The 13,022-nt window shown below is 52.4% G+C and overlaps 1 protein-coding gene across 1 annotated transcript in view; it reads left to right on the forward strand.

Moving 5' to 3' along the window:
- Positions 1–9,908: 9,908 nt before the first annotated feature.
- The window catches only part of DEPTOR (DEP domain containing MTOR interacting protein), an 80,676-nt gene continuing 77,562 nt past the window's right edge, over positions 9,909–13,022 (forward strand). The window contains exon 1 of the mRNA XM_040261708.1: positions 9,909–10,360. Coding sequence (XP_040117642.1) covers positions 9,909–10,360 — 452 coding nt within the window. The remainder of the gene's footprint in view (positions 10,361–13,022) is intronic.

The following is a 13,022-nucleotide window of genomic DNA, read 5'->3' on the forward strand; positions in this document are numbered from 1 at the left end:
CGTCAGCATTCTCTCTCTTTATAATATAAATGTTCTAACAGGAAGGCTGTATTGTTTACGGCTGTGTTCCCTTTTTCATGTCTGTGCTTTGGCACTTTTTCCCCACGATAGAGCTGCCTTGGCCCTTGGCATCTCAAGACTTGAGTGAACACGGGGCCTTTAGGTTTGGCTCCTTGGGGCTGCAGATGCCATGGCCTTCTCCCGACTCCCCTCTTGTCTGGTGGTCTGGCTTCTCCATCCGTGGACAGCCAGGGGGCCACAGCCACTGGCCTGACCCCTTCCTGCCCAGACCTGCCTGGATCCTGGCAACAGACAGACCTGGAGCTAAAACCAGACCCCTGCTGTTTGCACATTCTGTGAAGGTTGGCGTGGGCTCTTCCTTAGGGAGGAGCTGCTTCACGTTTCTTTTCCAGGGAACCAAACACACACAGATGGTCTAAGTACCCCTTCATGTTCATGGAGAGGCAGGGGAGGGGCGCTCTGAAGTTCTGCCCAGGAAGGGCAACCTGGATGGTCTACAGCCAGTAAAGGACCCAGGACTGGAGACTCAAATCTACATTCTGTTCCGAGGTCAGATTTCTCTCTGTCCAGCTAAAAGCGTAGATGAAACCCAGGCTCGTATTCTGAGCATCATTTACTGTTAGCCTTGTCCTAGACGCTTTGGGAAATGCGAAGGAAGGAGATAGTTTTCTCCTCATTCAGTCTGTGCTGCAAGTAATACGAAACAGTGTTAGGGTAGACCTGAGCATCGCAGAAAATGTCACTGAGGCGTCGAGGGAGGCAGGCCGTATCCAGTGGTTGCGAGAAGACAGTACAAAAAAAGATCGAGTTGAGCTAGGCTTTAACGGATCCGGAAAAAGGAAGAGCATAAATCTAAGACCGGCAGAAAGGAAGGCGATGCATTTGCTGAAACAGAGGAAATAGATGAAAAGCCTGTCAGATAGATTCAGTTTTAACTGGATCGGGAGGATTATGGAGACTGAGCCTGGGGTGTGTGTGTCCTACACACACAGGACTCAACATTTGCATTTGAAGAAACACCATCTGTTTCAGGTGCGGAGACTAGTCGCGCTAAGCCGTCGTTTAAGCTATGCCTGGTGTGCAGTTGGAGCGCCATAAGTGTCACTGCTTGAGGAGACTTTCACGAGACCCTCAGCTGAAAGCTGCCTCCACCCTGATCACAGATGTCCCTGACAACACTTTGGAGGGCTCTTGGAGTATTTCTAAGTAATACTCTGTTTTATCTGCTCCCTGTTGTAGACCCCCACACACAAAGCCTGTAGCAGTCGGGCAGCTTCCGCGTCTGTCTTGGGAGCTGAAAATAGATGCTGGTAACCCTAGACGGGGTTTGGACAGCCTGCTTAGCACAGGATTCGCTCTGATATGTTCATCCTCACTTGGAAGCCCGAAGGAAATGAAATTTGCTATTTTGTGCTCTTCAGCCTTGTGGTTTGTGGCAGATCTTTTCAGTACAAAATGTGCCCCAAACGGCCTGTTCTATTTTGATCTGGTGAGTGGGGATTTACCCTGGAGGCTCTTCAGAATGTCCATTAAAAAAAAAAAACAGAGAAGTTAAGAGGCAAAAGGAAGTTTAGAGATAAATCTGGTCAGCTTTCTCCTTTTCTAGATTAGGAAACGGAGGTCCTAAGTTGCTTAGAGCTTTCCTCTGGGTCGTGTTCAGTTCAGTTCAGTAGCTCAGTCCAGTCCGACTTATTGCGACCCCATGGACTGCAGCACGCCAGGTCTCCCTGTCCATCACCAACTCCGGGAGCCCATTCAAACCCCTGTCCGTCGCGTCGGTGATGCCATCCAGCCGTCTCGTCCTCGGTAGTCCCCCTCTGTCTAGGTCACGCTGCCTGGACGGGAACCACACACACTAGGGTTCTGGTGGCCTCACACCTCCCAGTGCCAGCGCAGCACCTGGTGTCCGCGGATCCACCCCCGGGATGAAGGAGAAGCCGGCGTCTGAGCCCCGCTTCTGCTCTAAGCGTCCTTTTCCTGAGCCGGACCAGCCCTTTCCTCCCGTTTCCTCAGTCACGTGTCTGCAGGGATTCCTGGCGGGGCAGTGATTAGCACTTTGCCCTTTCTCTGCCGTGGACCTGGGTCTGATCTCTGGCGGGAGATCTGCGATCCCAGGAGTGGTGCAGTGAGGCCAAAGAAAAGCATCGCGCACCTGCCTTTCTAAGCTTCCTCCCCATCGACGTGGGGGCAGGCTCACAGCTATCACTTACGTTTGCTGCCCAACTGGTTACATGTAACGTGAGTGAGCTTGTTGCCTGTTTCTCAGCCAGAGACCTGTCTTTAAGAAAGAAAGAAACCTTGCACACCTTCTTCTTGGGTGGAAGACCCAGGAGCGGGCACCGGCGAACGGGTGGGGAGATGTCTGAAGGGAGGGGGCCCTGCAGCTCGGGCAGTGAGACCGCCCGAGTGAGGTCACTGTTACGGTGTTGAGGAGGTGCGAGCCCACAGGCTCACTTCCTGACTCCCCAGGGAAGGCACCCCAGGGCTTGGAAACGCCTGCAGAAAGTATGTCCCCCTCGAGGCCTCCAGGTGACCTTCACGGAGGGTGTCCCTGCCCCTCCCTGCGCTCACCTGCTCTCACTTGGATCTCTGCCTCAGTCTGCACGTCACCCAGCTAGTATTCTTCATATTTCAGTGGGGAGAGGGGTTCTGTGCGTGTGTGCGCACGCCCGCTCATGCGTGCCAAGTCGTGTCTGACTCTGCAACCCTGTGGACAATAGCCCGCCAGCTCCTCGATCCATGGGATGTCCCAGCGAGAATTCTGGAGCGGGTTTCCGTACCCTCCTCCAGGGATCCTCCTGACAGAGGGATTGAACGCGCGTCTCTGTGTCTCCTTCGGTAGCGGCTGCCCACTGTGCCGCCTGGGAAACCCAGGAACCGTATATTGAACAGTATTTTAGTTACCGTGTCATGGTCTTTTGAACTTAATTTTTACGCACGTTGCTTTCCCTCAGGGAAGATGTTTTTGGTTTCCAACACTGAATATTCTGTTGGGATGCAGTGGTCGGGGTGTTGGCAGAGATGACTCCCAGGCTCTCACAGACGGGGTCCAGGCCAGCGCTCTCATCGGTGACAGATTGCTCCTTGGGCTCCCTGCTGGCCCAGCGGAGAGTCTGCCTGTCCGCGCAGGAGGCAGGTGTTCGATCCCTGGTCTGGGAGGATCCCGCGTGCCTGAGAGCAAGGCAGCCCATGCGCCCCAACCCCTGAGCCCCCGAGCCCATACACCCCATCCCCTGAGCCCCTGAGCCCCCATGCCCCGACCCCTGAGCCCAGAGCCCCCGAGCCCACGTGCCCCGACCCCCGAGCCCGCGAGCTCATGCACCCCATCCCCTGAGCCCCTGAGCCCACGCGCCCTGACCCCTGAGCCCATGCGCCCCGACCCCTGAGCCCCCGAGCCCATGCACCCCAACCCCCGAGCCCCTGAGCCCACGCGCCTTGACCCCCAAACCCCCGAGCCCATGTGCCTGACCCCCAAGCCCCTGAGCCCATGTGCCCCAACCCCTGAGCCCCCCAGCCCATGCCCCCCACCCCTGACCCCTCAGCACTCGAGCGGGCACCTTACCCAGCCCCCCAGCCCATGCACCCCAAACCCTGAGCCCCCGAACCCCTGAGCCCACGCACCCCGACTCCCAAGCCCCCATACCCACGCACCCCTACCCCTGAGCCCAGAGCCCCCAAGCCCACGCACCCCGACTCCCAAACCCCCGAGCCCACGCGCCCCAACCCCTGACCCCTGAGCCCTAGAGCGGGCTCCGTAACCAGCAAAGCCGGCAAGTGAGAAGCCTGCACCCACAGCTAGAGAGCAGCCCTGCTCGCCCCAACTAGAGAAAACCCGAACAACAGTGAGGACCCAGCACAGCCAGAAGTGAATAAATAAACTCAGTTTAAAAAATGAGTAGGAAATTAGGTTTAAAATAAAAAAAAAAACACTCCTTGACAGTGCGCTGGATTAGTGGCAGCCTCTTCTCAGCTGCCTTGATGTGGAGGTCAGCAGGTGGCCTGGTCAGAGGCAGGACTCCAAGGCTGAGCTTGCAGCAGGGGAAACACAGGCAGGTCACCTCATTTCTCTGTCTGTTTTCCTGTCTGTGAAACAGCGATGCTGGGGACGGCTTGAACTAGACAGCTGGAAGTTTCTTGCCAGTCAAAATCAGTGATTTTAGTTATCAGTTTGGTTGAGACCTTAGAAGAGGCGGCATGGATTCTCATAAACCCCACAGAAAGCAAGGCTGTGATGTGCGTTCAGGGAGTGACCGAACACTTTCTCACCTTTGGTTCTCTCTCCTCTTCCCTGGGCGCTCAGACAGTATCCGCCTGCAGTGTGGGAGACCTGGGTTCAGTCTCTGGGTCGGGAAGATCCCCTGGAGAAGTGGCTAACCCACTTCAGTGTTCTTGCCTGGAGAATCCCACGGACAGAGGAGCCTGGCGGGCTACAGTCCATGGGGTCACAAAGAGTCGGACACAACTGAGCGACTAAACTTTTACCGAAGAAGAAGGTGCTTAACAAAGAGCAGCCTCGTCTCCAGCAGTTGCTAACCCAGGCCGATCATCCCGAGATTCAGTCCCAGAGACAGGGAGCAAGTTCAAAGATTCAGTCCCAGAGACAGGAAGCAAGTTCAAAGTCCTGCATCCATACTAGAAAACAGTGGTCATCAACTGAGGATTGCGTTTGTTCTAAAAACCAACTGAACTGCATATTTTGTGGTGTTTTGATGGGGCTTCTGGCAGAATCTGACAAAATGTATTACATGATAATAATAACAGCAGTAAGAGTTGACATTACTGAGACTTTAGTGTGTGCTCCGGAGAAGACGATGGCACCCCACTCCAGTACTCTTGCCTGCAAAACCCCATGGATGGAGGAGCCTGGTAGGCTGCAGTCCATGGGGTCACTAAGAGTCGGACACGACTGAGCGACTTCACTTCACTTAGTGTGTGCTCTGCGCGTAACATATAATCTCTCATCTCATCCTCACATTATGAGACGTACATCTATTCCCATTTTATGGATGAGAAAGTTGAGGCACTGAGAAGGTGAATGCTTTGCCCATCGTTACACAGCAGGTAATGACTGTGACTTGGATTTGAGCCCTAGTCTGTCCAGTTCACAGCTCCGCTGTGAGTGATGATAAGCAGTGCATCAGGAAGGCAGGAGTGGACTTTGGAAACTAATGCAACTGAGTCCTATTCCTGCCTGAAAGGTATATTTTCTTTCTCTTTTCTCTTCTTTGGCCGTACCACGCGGCATGCAAGATCTTAGTTCTCCGAGCAGGGACCGAACCCATGCTTCCTGCGGTGGAGATGTGGAGCCTTAACCGTGGGTCCCCCAGGGGAGTCCAACTCGCTGCCACCTGAACCGCACCGTTTATTGGGCCTGTGCCAAGTCTTGGGGAACAAGGATGAAGGACGGGACATGATGTTTGCCCCAGTTTGCAAACTGCCGTTCTGAGTAACTAGCAGAGCTCTGTGTTTCGGGAGGAAGGTGCTGGGATGCTGTGCCCTCCCATGACAGAGGGGCGCCATGGGGGGCCAGGCGGCTGGGGTCAGAGCCGCCCCCAAGCAGGACCAGCGGACTTGGGGCCCAGCGCTGGTCCTGGGAGTCCCTCTGTGTCCTCGGCGTGTTCCACGGACCGTTCTGGGCTTGTCTCTTCACCTGTAAAATGGCACTTAGGGACCTGATGCTGCTGGGTACAGTGTGTAAACAAATAATGACATGTTTGGGAAAAGTCTTGGAGCTTCTTGGAAAGGCACTTTGCAAGCCGGAAGAGTACCTTTCTTGGGACTCATCAGAGGAAGAGATCAGAACTTGAGAGGCTGATATTGCTTCTTCTTCTTAGGAACTGGAGACCTCCCAGGAAAATGCTCATGCAGAGGAAGAATTCAGTGAGAAATCTCAGCTCTAAGGAGATAAGGGAGTCTGACAGGGATCTTCCTGCCCTGACCTTGTGTTCACATCTTATCTCAAGGATGGGATGAGTGTTCAGAGGGCCTCGTGAGTGGTTTTGCACACATCATTAAGAGTGTTTGCTAATGGGACCTCATTGTTTATCCATTCTACGTACAACTGAGTCATTTTGCTGTAACTAACACCACATTGTAATTCAGCTATACTTCAATAAAGAATGAAAAAAGCGAAGTGTGTGTTAGGGGGATTCCCTGACAGTCCATGGGTTAAGACTCTGGGCTTCCGCTGCAGGGGGCCGGGGACATGGGTTTGATCCCTGGGCTGGGAACTAGGCTCCTGCGAGCTGTGTGCTTGGCACAGCCAGAAACAACAGCAGGTTTTTGTTCTGTGTCCCGAACGAGCTGATGCTGACTCCCTGGGTAGCATACATCCCGGTGTCTGCTTCCGGCTCTTGGGGCATGCCATGTTAATTACACAACACTGGCTCGAGGCAGTCGTGAAGGCAACGTGCTGACTGCTTTTGTAGCCCGTCTGTGACCCCTGTCTGTATTTATAGGCTGGTATCTGTGTGCTGTGTGAATCGCATGCATTTTTGCCTTCCCATGGCGTTTCAGCATGACCGCAATGTTGTCTCTTTCTTAGCCTGTATGAGCATAAAATGGGCAGAAGACAGGTGCTTCTGTTTAAAGTTTGATGGCATGGAATGCTCTCTAAACGTAGAAATTAGACTGGGTTCAAATCCGAATCCCACTCTCTATTTTTAAACCGTCATCATTGCTTTGCTTTCTGATTTTTTTTTTTAGCATTTTATTTATTTATCGGCCGCTCTTGGTCTCCTTGCCGAGCCCAGGTGTCCTCTAGCTGCGCTGAGCGGGGCCGCCCGCTCACTGCACAGATTCTCATTGCCGAGCACGGCTCCAGGAGCACAGGCTCAGTTACCCTGCGCGTGTGGGAGCTTCCTAGACCAGGGATTGAACCCATGTCCCCTGCGTTGACAGGCGGATTCTTAACTACTGAATCACTAGGGAAGTCCTCCTGCTCTTTATTAAAAGTCTGGCTTGAGCACATTAAGGCTTCCCTGATAGCTCAGTGGGTAAAGAATCTGCCTGCAAGGCAGGAGACCCCGGCTCGATTCCTGAGTCGGGAAGATCCCCTGGGGGAGGGACAGGCTGCCCACCCCAGTATTCTGGCCCGGGGAATTCCGCGGACTGCATAGTCCCTGAGGTCGCAGAGTCGGCCGCGACTTTCACTGCGGGCGCGCCACTGCGCCTTGCGAGCTTGCTTCCTGATCTGTCGCCTGAGGAGGACGGTGCCTGCCTGACTCTCGAGGGATGGAAGCGTTAGTGTTACCATCTCCGCTGACACTCCTTCATCATGATTCCAAGTGCAACCCCGGATACACGGGACTCGGAATCAGGCACGCTTCCTCCCCGGGTGTGTTGACCATCTCAGTTCTCTGAGGTGACAAGACACACAGCGTGTGTGGGACTTTGCTTTGGAGTGACTTGACATGGCTCTGTGTAGACCTGTGGCTCAGACTTTGTTCCTGATTCATAGACTCCTGAAAAGGGGTCTCGCTGACGGAGATTGGCATTACCACCAGAGAAGACGGCCACTGCAGCTTTCTGCATTGTGTGTGTGTGTGTGAGTGTGTGTGTGTGTGTGAGTGTGTGTGCATGTGTGCGCGTGTGTGTGTGTGTGCACGCGTGCGCGTGTGTGTGTGTGTGCGCGCGCACGTGTGTGGTCTCAGACCAATTCCTTCTGGCTCCCCAGATCACTCATACTCTCTTTACATTAACTGGTTCTTCTTTTTTTAAGTATAGACTCGTATTCTGTTGCAGTAAGGTATACACAACGTACAATTTGCCATGTTAACCGTTTAAAAACGTGCAGCTCAGTAGCGTGAAGTCCCTTACACTAACCAGTTCTCTATTCTTTCTATCACCCTATCACCTTCCGTATTGTTCCCTCGTTCTCATCAGGCTGAGAGGATTCAAGCGTCTTCTTGAAGCAAAACTACATGAAATGTCTATTATGACCCTGTTTCCCGTAAGAGTATACGTATACAGCTGCACATGTGGACACCATGGATTTTTTGCAAGCATACGTAAACAGCTATTTCTACTGCGTTCCTTTGGAAAGTGGGGGTTGGGGCTTTGCTGGCGGTCCGGTGGTTGACTTCACCTCTCAGTGCAGGGGGTGCGGGTTCTGTCCCTGGTCTGGTTGCTATGATCCCACGTGCCTTGTGACCAAAACCAATAAAAGCCAAGTCATACTCTCTAGTGTAACAAATTCAGTGAAGAGTTTAAAAATGGTCCACATCAAAAAATATTTACCTTAAAAAAAAAAAAAGAGTCAAGGAATTTCAAAACCCTCCTGAAGTAAAAACAGTAGTGCTGTGCACGCCCACGCGTGTCTCCTGGCTTCAGCAAGTATCAGTTCATCACCAGTTACCCAGCTTGAGGTTATTCATTTTTGAAGTTTTTTAATCTACAAGGGCATGGATTTGTTTGATCACTTGAATCTTTAATTATAAAATAAATCCAGACATGAAAAGAAAAGGCAGTGTGTGAGCTTTCATTGGTTCCTGTCTTGTTTTCTTATCCTTTTAGACTTGGGACCTTTCAAGGGTGAGCGAGTAAGCGTGATTTCCTCTGAATTCTCCGGTCCCCAGGGACAGACACTGGCCGTTCCTGGACATCTGGAAGGGACAGTAGCTTGGGGCGAAAGCACGTGGATGTCAGTGCTGTTACCCAGAGACCGCGAGGCCCGCACTGCCAGCCGCACCGTTCTGCTGGCTGTGTGTTTTAATTAAACTGTTTATTTCGGCTGAGATTTATGACGCTGTTTTTAAATGAGAATATGTGGTTTCCAGCGCTCTTTTGTTCTCCGAGTCCTGCAACCCGCTGCAGTTTTCCACGAGCTGCTTTTTTGAAAAACAATTTCTGCCTTGCTTATCTGATGGACGGTAATTTCGTAGGGATTGTTAGCAGCCTGCACTCTGTAGTGTTGGTTAGAAGAGGAGGTTGTCAGGTGGCTCTTTCAGCAGCTGGTTCGCTGACCCCGAATAGAGTATTACAGAATCACCTTGATTCTAAGGCCTGTGAACAGCTGTCTGAAATGAATGGTGGGAAGGTGGCTTTTGTATTTAAATTCTCCAGCCAGTGGCATAGAAAATGCAGTTAAAACAGAGATGATTATTCTTCCCAGGGGTTCAGTGTGGATTGATTTGCACTCTGTTCTTCAGAAGACTCTTCTGCCCCATGCATCTCAAGGCTCAGGGTGTCGGATGCATCAGCTGATTTTTCCCATCAGTGCCTTTGTACGAGGCACTGGAATTACCAAACAGATCAGCAGCTCTCCCCTAGCATCCCTCCCTCCCTCTGACTGTTAGGCGGTGGGATGAGTGCTTTACTAGCGGGCGAGCAGAGGAGGGAAGCTCGTTTTCTGGTTTGGGGTGGCCGGGAAAATGTTCCCAGGAGTGGTGCTTTTAAGCCGAAGAGCAAGTAGAATTTTTTTAGCTATTACAGGCAGGAGGAGCGGGTGTTTTAAGCCAAGGGGTGTCTGTCTGGAGGGTAGAGTCCAGATGTCCAGACTGTGGGACGGGCATGCCGGTGCGCGGGGCGCAGAGACGGGGAGGAAGCTTGGGAGGGCCTGCGCAGGCCTCCTGGCCCGGGGCGGGTGCAGGCCTCGTGGAACCGGAGCCGAGACTCCTGCAGCCGCTGGAAGGGGCTGACCCTGTTCCGGTTACTATCAGCGTGCGTGCAGCTAGGAAGAAGAACCGAAAGGCCCGAGGGACCCACGAGGCTGGGCCGGGGCCTCTGGCCGCCTCTCCCCACGCCCTCCCGGAGCCGGCCTGCGCCCACCTTCGCTGGTTGCTCGGCTCCTCAGGGTCTTGGGATCCTGAGGATGTTTAACCTGTGTTCTAAACACTGCATGTGTTGGCTTGGGCGGAAAGTTCACTTGGGCTTTTCCATAGCACCCTATGGGGGAATCCGAACGAACCTTTCGGTCGGCCCGGTGGATGGTTCCGGGACGCGGGGGCTCTGCGCGGGGAGCCGCAGAAGACCAGGGGCGTCCGGGCCGCGAGCCCCCCCGCTCCGAACCGGGACCCTCCTCGCTGCTCGGTTTTCCGCACTGGCTCCCGGCTGGGCTCCGCCTCGAAGGAAGGCTCCCAGGACAGACAGGGCTCGAAACCATCGGCCCTGTTCCCGTGTTGGACAGAGCTGTCCTGCTGGGCTTGGCGGATGGCTGTCCCTTGAGTGGGGAGAAGCCTGTGGCCCTGGTCCCCTCGCCAAGCAGCCAGTGGGCGCAGGGACCCCCTAAGTCAGGGACTCTCAGCCAGGCTCCGCCCCGGACGGGGAAGGCCAGCTGGGGGGCTCTGCATGCTGCCCGGGGTGGCCGGGGTGCGGGAGGCGTTCTGCAGCTGCAGGGGCTGTGGGCCTGGCGACAGGGTGACCTGTGTGTTTGCAAGGGCGGCTCAGCATCTCACCGGGTCTGCCTGGAGACTGCCATCCCAGAGAGGCTCGAGTGTTTTGAATTTCTCGTTTCCCACAAGACTTTGAAATACTGCCTCCTCTACCCACTTCTTGGGGATCATGCATATTCGTGTATTAAACGTTGTGGAAATTTGTAAGCAGTAAACTGAGTTCAAAGAAATGGAAATGCTTCAAAAAAAAAAAAAAACCCAGGGGAATCCCCTGACCGTCCAGTGGTTAAACTCCACGCTTTCACTGCCGAGTCCCTAGTCAGGGAACTAAGCTCCCACAAGCCACACAGAATAATCAAAACACAAAACACCACATATACACCCACACAACAAGGCTTAAAACTTTGGAAGTGGATTGCCCCAGAAGTGAAACCATATAAGTTTTTTTTTAAAGATAAATGCCACAATATTAGATGTTCACTAAGTCGTGGGGTGAGAACCCCCACTTTTTTCCTGAGAAGCTTCCCTACGTTTTAGAAAAGGGTGTCGTTTCTGTTAGTGTCCGTGTATCTTTATTTGTTCACCAAATATCTATGCAGTACTCATGGTGCCAGGCACAGCACTTGGTTATTTACAGTATGAAAATTCTTATCTCTTTATTGGGCTGGTTTCTCTTTAATTGTTCTTGCTCAGTTTTAGAATTCTGTGTTTCTATCAAAGAGAAACAGATGGCAACAGTTATTGAACACTTTTAACCCCTGATGGACTTCCCTGGTGGCTCAGACAGTAAAGCGTCTGTACACAATGCGGGAGACCCAGGTTCGATCCCTGGGTCGGGGAGATCCCCTGGAGAAGGAAATGGCAATCCACTCCAGTACTCTTGCCTGGAAAATCCCATGGACAGAGGAGCCTGGTAGGCTGCAGTCCATGGGGTCGCAAAGAGTTGGACACGACTGAGCGACTTCACTCACTCAACCCCTGATAACATGTCTGAAAAGATCGAGTTCTAGGCTGCCTCCGAGATTCGAAGTTCTTTCTCCTTGATATTTCTGCTCGGTTTCCTATACGAGGAAATACACCAGGCCCTGGTGGGCTGCAAGGGTGGTGACCAGAGCTGCTTTGTACTGCACGGCGTGAGGTTCAGAGGGAGGCAGGCCTGCTCCAGAATTAGCACCAAGCTCAGTGCCGAAGCAATCGTAACTGAAAGTCTCTGTTCTGTAGTATTTAAAGATAAATATGACCTAATACCTTTTTTTTAAGTTGGAAAGTTTACAGGAGCCGAAACTTGTCTCTTGGCTCATAACATATTCCTCCTCCACCAAATTATATAGCAGCTTATTCCCCATTTCAGTTTCTAAATAAATTGGTCCTCATTATTCTTAGATTCCTGACAGACATCTCATCTAAGAATTAATGCTTTGCATTCTGCCACTTTGAGCACGTTAAACAAATTACTCAGTGTCATCGTCACTGAATTAATTAGGATGATTCATGCGATGACTTTAGCACACCAGTGTGAACATGCTTTTTTTTTTTTTTAAATTAAGGCTTGTTTACGTCTTATTAATACTTACAGCTCTGCTTTTATATCATTTGTGGCTTTAACATTAGCAGCCTCGGGGAGCTGTCATGAGGATTTATGCCAGTAAAGCAGTCAGAGCTGCCTGGCTTTTAGTAAGGGCTCGAATGCTGTCTTCATCCTTATTAACCAGCTTTGTGATCATGTGAGGGGATAGTCAGGGTGGTTGCCGTTATCCTGGTTTTACCAGCGAGGATGCTGATGCTCACAAGTTTGGTCGTCTGGAATTACTGGCCATCAGGATGAGAGCCAAGTCCTGTGTTCCTGACCATCCTCATAAGTAACATTTTGGGGTTTAGTATTTCAACATGTGAATTTGTGGAGGATGAAAGCATTCAGGCCACAGCAGTTAAGTCATTCATGTGAAAATGCTTAGTACGGTGCTGAGCATACAGTAGGAACTCCACTAAAAGGGTTCTTTTCGGGAACTTGCTGGTGGTCCGCTGGTTGAGCCTGCCCTGCAGCGCAGGGGACGTGGCTTTGATCCTTGGTCAGGGGGCTAAGCTCCCGCGAGGCGCTGAGCAGCTCAGCCTGCGTGCCACAGTGAAGATGGTGCGTTCTGCAGCTGAATCCCAATGCAGCCAGATAGATAGAAAAATACTAAATAGAATAAATGGTTCTTTTCTCTCCGTCCACTTTGTATCTGTTAGGACTCTCATCTCTCTTCTCTCCCTGCCCCCCTGTCGACACCCCAGCTGAGCCCTTCATCGTCAGGGCTCAGGAGCCTCCACTTCAGCAGTGGGTGACTGTCTTCACTCAAGCTGCCACAGCCAAGAATCACCGACTGGGTGGCTTAAACATCAGCAATTCACTGTCATATAGCTGTAGGGGCTAATGATCTGAGATCACGGTGCTGCTGGGGCTGGTCCTCCTGAGGCCTCTTTCCTTGGCATGTAAACGGCCGCCCTCTCTCTGGCTCCTCACTGGTCCTCATCTGATCACCGTGCTCCTGGGGCTGGTCTTCCTGAGGCCTCTCTCGGTGTGTAGACTGCCGTCCTCTCTCTGGGTCCTCACTGGTCCTTATCTGAGATCACGGTGCTGCTGGGGCTGGTCCTCCTGAGGCCTCTCTCCTTGGTGTGTAGACGGCCGCC

The sequence above is a fragment of the Oryx dammah genome, unplaced genomic scaffold (genome assembly GCF_014754425.2).
Source record: "Oryx dammah isolate SB20612 unplaced genomic scaffold, SCBI_Odam_1.1 HiC_scaffold_19, whole genome shotgun sequence".
NCBI lineage: Eukaryota > Metazoa > Chordata > Mammalia > Artiodactyla > Bovidae > Oryx > Oryx dammah.